The sequence below is a fragment of the Electrophorus electricus genome, chromosome 9 (assembly GCF_013358815.1).
Source record: "Electrophorus electricus isolate fEleEle1 chromosome 9, fEleEle1.pri, whole genome shotgun sequence".
Classification (NCBI taxonomy): Eukaryota; Metazoa; Chordata; class Actinopteri; order Gymnotiformes; family Gymnotidae; genus Electrophorus; species Electrophorus electricus.
Window position 1 is genome coordinate 6,194,529 of NC_049543.1, and position 7,965 is coordinate 6,202,493.

Consider the following 7,965-nt stretch of genomic DNA (forward strand, 5'->3'; position numbering starts at 1 on the left):
TTTATAAGTAAATACACGAGTTTTCTTCTTGAAATTTAAGAAACAGACCGTGCTTTGCAAGAACGACCGAGTGCAGTGAGTCTAGAGACTAACTGTAAGGCCACTGTAAGGGAAAAAATGCCCACAGTCCTGTCAGTCACGGAGATCCGTTAAGCACCGTGAAGTTTTATTTTGTAAACTTTGTATATTCATTAGAAACATCGAGGGCGTGCAGGCAGCGAGTGTGAGCCTTTTTCCGTCTGGCAGGAGTGCGTTGTGGCACAGGAAGTTGAACATCTGGCCTAATTAAAATGACTTTACTGCGATTCTGCGAAAAGCTGTAGTAACTCAATATATCGCAGTTCGATTGCACATGCTGAAGCATAGACGTTTTGAAGCCAAAGCTTGTTACTGTGTTTCATTTTCTGGGTCAGCAGAGGTTGTTTGTGGACAAATGGGCGTACAAGTGGGACTAGATCGAACAGGCTGCGTACGAAACAGCCTGAATCGGGTATTGAACCGGGACGTATTGCGATATGGTCTTCGTTTTACAAAATGTTAACAGAATATAGCTATTGTAATGCGCTATATTTTCGGTATGTTTAATGTTGGGTGCGTTGTAAATGGTTTCGACAATGATCACATTAGAACTTGATATTTGAAGTTAGTTTAGTTAATCTTTATCTACCTTAAGCATAAAACACAGAAACGGCGAACAAACTAATACCAAATGCATTCGAACGGCCAGGGCAACAAAGCTCCCTCTTTCACCCAGAGTCCAGTGCTTGGCGCCTGGGGGCCTTCTGGCTCTGAACTCCCCTCTGCTGCTACCAAAACAAAAGGGACAGTTTTGTTTTTCGCCCCTCTGCAGGTATATCAGATTTTATCATCGAGGATTGATTTAGGCAGGGGATGCCAAACCATACGAGAGTTGTTCTAGTCATCAGCGGGACATGTCTAACGTAGGAAAAAAAAACATCAGCTTGTGCCACAAGCTGACCGCGCGGACTGCGACGTGCCGCGCGTGCTGCGCGTCTTTGACCGAGCCGGGCGTCGTCGCGAGACGCGAGAAAGCGCGTGCGAGGTTGGTGGTTCTAGGACCTCGAGGACGTGGAGCGCGTCGACGCTGCTGCAGAGGGGAGTTGCTCCTACCCGGAGAGGCTGTTTACGAGCGAGGAGGCACGCATAGCTGGCTTTACGAAAACAAGTACAGCAGAACAGCTCGGGAAGCAGTGGGAACAGGACGCACCCACCACAGGGCGCTACACACGGGAAAAAAGGGTTTTTTAAAACACATTTCACGTTGATTCAACATGAATTGCAACTGTTTAACGGGCATTTGGGAATTTAAAATGATCCGTCGCTTGCACTTTGTTGTTTTGTTGAGCGCTGGTTTGGTGAATTGCTCGTCTTTTATTCAAGGTAGAATAACCTTTCTTTGTTATTGCGTTTGGGGAAAGTTTCTAAACTTCTTTAAAGATGTTTGATTTTGTAGGAATTATTCTATTTGCTGCTTTCTGTTTTCATGCGATGCGTAATTTTCCCAACATTTTTACATTCTACTATTTAAAACGTGTTTTGAATAGCACTTTGAAAACTCTGTAAAACAAAACTTCATCTGACGTTGTCTTTGAATTGTGCACTTGCATTTAACCGATATATGGTTAACTAGCCTACTTGAAATCTTTGTCTTTGTTGCTGCATCTATAATAAAGGTCTTTATGCAATAGTATAATTTGACGTCGGCAATCCAGGGCAGAGCTACTATTTCCAGTAACGAACGTTTTTGACATTTTGCAGAGTGCCTAACTTCCAGTGGTGTGGAGTACCGGGGCACTCAACAGAAATCCTCTTCGGGGAACATTTGTCTCAACTGGAACAACGTAAGCAGGGACTATGACGTCACGAGTCACGCAGACTCCGACTCGGGTAAGAGTTCTCGGTTTTCTTGCGTAGAAAGTTAATATTCTAATGGGTGGGCAAACTAATAAAAGTTAGGTTTGAATGTTGCGTGGGTTACTGAACATCTCTCATAATAAAAATCTAAATAAATAATTAGTATTTTCCTATATTTGCCACGTAGGAAAACGTCAACAAGGATAGTGCATCTCAGTGCACATCTTGTTTAAGAAAAGCAAATGAACCATGTAGCTACGTAGCTGTCTGCTCAGCTGGGTTCTGTATAGTTTACACAAGCATATTTTATTAAGGGACCACACTTGTGTTAAATCAGCACTGTACTATCTTTTGTACCCTCTCTTTCTCGCCAGGGGTTGGGGACCACATCTTCTGTCGCAACCCCGATGGCTCAGATAGACCCTGGTGCTATGTTTCCACAACAGATGGACGAACCCTGAGAGAGGCGTGTGCCATTGACCCATGCCAAGGTAGCCATCTTAGTCCTGCTCATCTTTTCTCTATGCGATACACAAATCATCTGCAGACATAAGCCTATTATTGCTGCAAAAAATATTGCCTGTTAAAACTTTACCAATAACATCTATAAGGAAAACATTAGTTTAGGTAGTATTAGTGTGTTTATTTACACATGAATTTTGGAGCAAAGATGGCTTATTATATCCAGCCACAAGTACACTGTGCTAGGATAACTCCTACTGATTCCACCTTTATGGTCTTGTGAATGTGCAGTATATAAATACATCTTCATCTAAAGTTGTCACTAGGTGCATCTGGACTTATTTTAAGTGTTATTTTAAGCTTCGGAGAACCTGACCCTCTGTGGAGTTTATCCTCATCAGATAGCATACTCCTGACCCTGCAGTGTTCATGCAGTTACTCATGGGGCTGTAGACTCGGGTTGGTGCCTGAAAGTTTAGTCCTCAGAATCAAGATTGCAGATAAATTGCTGTAGAAATTGGTTTTATCAGGACTGAAGCTGCTTTCGAAGTGTTGTCTAACATTATTGTTAGCCAAGGTGGATCAGCAACAATGGTAACAGAAGTCTTGGTCCTTAGTTTAGAAAGTTTAGAGTTTAGGCTCAGTTTAGAGAGACAAAAGCCCATGTGCATAAGGGAAACTTGTCTGGCAGCTCCACCAGAGTAGGGGGAAGAGCTGCCCCGATGGATTCTGATTGGGAGAAAGTGTCATTCTCTCCATAGAGACAGATGCTGATTGGTTGGGTTCTGTAGTGACCTCACATCATTTAACTCTAGGGGGGGGTTTGTAAATATCTAGAAAGGGAGGAGGGGGGAATTTGGAAAAGGAAGTCAACAGCAGGATCTCAGCTCTGGTTTCTTTACCCTCCCACATGACCAGTAAAACACACACTACAGAGTGCTTTCGTCTGTGAAGGAGAACGTCTGGTCTGGTCTGGTCTGGTCTGGTTCGGTTCAGTTGACCCCAAGGCAAATAAATAAATTTGAATCTTAGTGTTTGCTCAGCCTGGCTTGTAATGGTGTCTTATCATGGCTGACATGTGGACACTGACTATTCACTGAGAAATGAGGAATACACTGAAAAGTTCCATTTGAACCTCAAACACTGACATTAAACGAGAGATTACCCAACAAATGACAGCAAACATAATTGTTGGCCATTAGGAACAACAGCTTCAATATTTTTTTCAGAACTGTTTTCCAGACCTGAATTGGTAGAGCTAAATCTCAGTCATACATCCAAGTTATTCCATTGTTATTGATCGACTGGCCTTCCCGTTTGAAATGGATGTTTCTGAAAACCCCGAAGCAACAAAGACGCGAAAAGTTGTCAGGTTTCCTGAATCTGAATATGTAATTAGGCGAGTGATCTTTTACCCAACAGACCAAGCTATCACAGTAACCTCTCTGGCCGGGCCTGACCCTTCACCCCGGTCCTCCTCTGAGGCCTTTGAGTTGGCCAAGCCCCCCTCTGTACGGGCAGAGGACGCAGTGGTGCAGCCAGTGATGGGCGTCAGCCAGCGGGTCAGGTTCGCTCCCAAGAAGAAGAAAGACCTCGGGACTATGGGTAGGTATTGTGATGAGGATTACTGTGGCTGGTTGCCAAAATCCACCACTCCCAACCTGTTCTGTTATGGCAGAGGCACTGGGTGTGTTTTAATTCTCAAACTGAAGCTGGTCCAGGGAGGGGTTAAAAAGCGTTTTGACCAAAGCCTGGGATTAAAGCTTTGCTCTGAGCTCCCTTCTCTGCTTTCCCTGTTGTGCACTCTTACAGGTTACGTTCTGGCCGTTCTCATGATGGCCATCATCATCTTATTGGGAGTGGGAATCACAGTGGGCTACTTCTACAAACGGTGAGCGCATGCGAACAAACGCATACGTCACAGTCTGTCCAAGTGAAAAAAAGAATATTGCAAAAGTGAAGAGTAGATCGTGAAGTTAAAAATAGGGACACGCACAAACAACCCATTTTCGAGGTATGGCAAGTGAAGATGAGGCGGGACAGCGTGGATGGCGTTTGGCAGTCCGGCTCTAGTGTAATGAATCACACACAGCAGTGGTTTCGTTGGTTTGCTGCTCTGTTGTGGAGGAGTTTGGAGAGTTACAGTGTGAAATGCCACGTGTGGGAGTGGTTGTTTTTGGAGCTTCAGGGCTGGCCGTGGTATAGGGTTGAGCGAGTGTGTTTTTCTGTGCAAGTGCAGTTAGGGCAGAACAGGCACACATGCACACAAACAAATGTACACAAACACACCCATAAACATGTATTCATACCACCCTGTATGTCTGCCTCTCATATCAGCAACCCTTTAGAAACAGAACGGAAAAAGGGAGAGTGAGCACCTCCTTTCTGTCTATTTATAGAAGATGGTCCTCTGTGTTTGTGGAGCGAGTGGGAGGTGATGAGTGCCAGGGTAGCTGTGGCTCCAGATCAGTGCTGCAGGAGGCAGTCTCCCCCGATCAAATATTAAATGTCACCACTCTCCCTATAGATGTTTGCTCTGAGATCAGAAGACTCTGCAACACGGCATGTTGAACTCAGTTTTTTGCTTATCTCGTGTTCCCTTTACATGGTCTCAAATCAGTGGGCCCTTCCTCCGCGATGGCGGCCGCGTCTCGTCCTGTTGGATATAGCAGCAGGGTACTGGACCGCTACTCTCATCACCGTTAATCGTCCGCTGCAGTAGCTGATTGTTAGTGAGTAGAGCAGGCTTCACAGGGGCCACACGCCCATTGGACACTCTGGCACTAGCTCTTGTGTATCCTCGTAGCTCTACGATTTCCTCCCATATGCCCTCAAGCAGCACACTAATGGCTCCTACACAGCCAACATTACAGCAGTCTTTTATCGACATTTTAAATATTTTTATCGGTAAAAAGTTGCTTCCCCGTATTCCAGTGAATTAGTTTCGATTTGCACGGCTTGTGCAGCGCTTGGTGTTCATTTCTGGAAGTTTAGGGTTCATTTCAGGGTTGGGGTTAGTTCAGAATGTGCCCTTGGTTTGGATGATGGGCCAGGAGAGCAAGTCAAGGCTCATTGCTCTGAGTCTGCCAGTGAAGGGAGCAGGATGGGTTATGAAACACACAACAAAAACAAAACAGGCTCCAGTAGTGGTGGGTGATGTGTCAGAAATGTTCTCACTTTACTGAGTAATATCAAGAAACACCTACAAAGTATGTTGTGTGTACAATATAGTATAGTATGTGTAATATTTTTTTCTGAGGTTTTCTAACAGGTTTGAACAGACACAATATTCTGGTGAAATTGTCGCATTAAAAGAATATTCTTATGAAGCCAATCTGTGGTTTTATGTAAACAGTTAAAAGAAACGGCGGGAAAAAAGCACAGTCCTCTCCGTATCTTCTAAATATATACTTTAACAATTTTAGTCATCACTGTTTTTTAACACAATTCACAATTCAAAAAATGCAATGCGTCACAAGAGTATTGTGACAATGTCACAAGTGTGCTGTCATAATTTTTCACCAGACACACAAACGGAGACAGAGAGGAATGTAAACAGAATTTTAAAAAGTCTATAAGAGAGAGACAATTGAGGAGAGGGAAGAGAAAGATGTATTTAGTAGGAGTACAGTAGTAGGACATGTTTAGTAGACGTATTTAGTAGGAGTACAGTAGTAGGACATGTTTAGTAGACGTATTTAGTAGTATTGTCTCTCCACACCACAGCAGGCTGACGGGCCGAAGCAAACTCGCACTCTCCCATTCTTCGCCGAAAGTGCCTGACTTAATCAAGCGTTCTCGAACATAGCAAAAGTCCCTTCCTGAAGAACCAGATTTTGACTGATTCGCTGCGGTGATGAATGCTCCAGGAAGAAACGTGAGGTGCAAAAAATGAGACCAAAAGCCGCTGAGGGTTGAATAACCAGAATACGTAATTAAGGTCTCTTGCGCGATGTGATCACCAGCACCTCCGAAATACGCGAATATTCTGCAGACGCACGCGGTGCGCGGCTCACTCCGTCGTGCGGGTCTCGCTGTGTTGTGAAGGTGCAAGGACTGAGGTGTTGACCTGAACTTGTGTTCTCCTCCACAGGGGTCGTGACCTGAAGAAGAAGCATGAACAGCGCGCGTACGAGCGCGAGATGCACCGCATCACCCTTCCGCTGTCCGCCTTCGCCAACCCCACCTGCGAGTTGGTGGACGAAAACGCCGTGGTGGTTGTGGCCGAGTCTGGCGAGCAGACGCCCGGGCAGGGCACAGTCGAGGGCGGCGGCGAGCCGCTAATCGGCCCCGCCGGAACACCTGGGGCCTGAGAGCTCGGCAGCCACGGCCTGTGATGTAGCTCAGATCTTGATGGACCAATAACCCACCCCATGCCCTCTGGGTCTCTCTTCTGGTCTCACAAGCCCTTTCCGTGAATGTCTACAGCGAGAGGGAGACGGGAGGCGCCCCACAAGTGAATAACGCTCTCGTCACCTCAGCAGCGAACCACGAGAACGCATGAACACTTTAAAATATGTAACGGGGACTGTTTTAAAAAGCAACACGTTTCAGCATTTTTGAGTGTTCTCCCCAGCTGAGCTTCCAAAACGGGGCTTGACCCTCGACCAGAGTTCATGTGCAGACTGTAGCACAATGGGCTATTAATGTGAGAGGCCATGTCATAACGGCGCTAAACCGAAGCGGGAAAAGCCCCACAGTTTTCCCGTTTTCTGCTGCCATTTGTGTCCGGGTCCACTGGGAGGGAAGAGAGCGGGGGGCCAAGGGGACCCTCTGTGTGAGAGGCCGGGCCTGCTGGGACTCCTGACCCTGGGCTACTCGGCTGTACTGCTTCCCGTCGGAAGCCCTGGGGGTCAGCTAGTGATTCTACGCCTCGCGCTGCCACTGGCATTAGTTGGGCACCTTTTTAGAAACCCACTTCTAATGTCGGGCATCGACGGTAGTGTTCAAGAGCGGGGTTTATTTTGTTCCTGAGAGCAGGAAGAATGGAATAATGGCAGTTTCCCCAAACATTGCCAGAGTAGTGTTGAATGTGTTGCCGTTTTGGAATCCCGTGTAAAAGCTGTTGAAGGACTCTTGTTTTGCGTCTGGATGGAGGGAAATCTTTGCGACAGCCAGCTAGGCAGGCAGGGCAGGGGTCGCTTGAGCCATGAGAAGACGCACACATGCAGCTCCATCTCTGGACCACTTTCATGTGAAACCAAGCCCTGAACAGAGCATTCATCAGTAATGTCTAGGCAGAAAAGTATTGCTTGGTATTCACAGTCTGAAAAGTCCAAATTAATTTTAGCAAATCCATTTTATATGACCCAGACCCAAAGAAGAAATAAGCCTGTAATCTTGGAACCAGCTGACATTTTACATTAGGGAATTTTATCAAACTTTGATTGAATGCTGCATCTTCCATTAGGGAGGTATAATGTGATAACTGGGGTTTTCATTTTGCTATTCTGTTTTCTGTACTTGATATGTTACACCTGCAGCTTTTTAGGGCTGTGACTGGCAAATAATAATAAACATCCTTCCTGTGTTGATCTTTGTTCTGCTCCCACTAGCATTAACCATTTTACACATGACATATAGATACCTAAAAATAAAAACAGGCTGGTTTTTTTGGTCCTGGGGTCA

At 45.7% G+C, this 7,965-nt stretch overlaps 1 protein-coding gene across 1 annotated transcript; it reads left to right on the forward strand.

Moving 5' to 3' along the window:
* The first annotated feature begins 1,065 nt into the window (after positions 1-1,065).
* Positions 1,066-7,869, forward strand: pik3ip1 (phosphoinositide-3-kinase interacting protein 1). The gene is made up of 6 exons (XM_027002889.2): positions 1,066-1,401; positions 1,780-1,908; positions 2,250-2,366; positions 3,760-3,942; positions 4,150-4,228; positions 6,431-7,869. The coding sequence occupies exons 1-6, from the start codon at positions 1,293-1,295 to the stop codon at positions 6,648-6,650; spliced, it is 837 nt and encodes a 278-aa protein (XP_026858690.2). The 5' UTR covers positions 1,066-1,292; the 3' UTR covers positions 6,651-7,869.
* Positions 7,870-7,965: the final 96 nt, after the last annotated feature.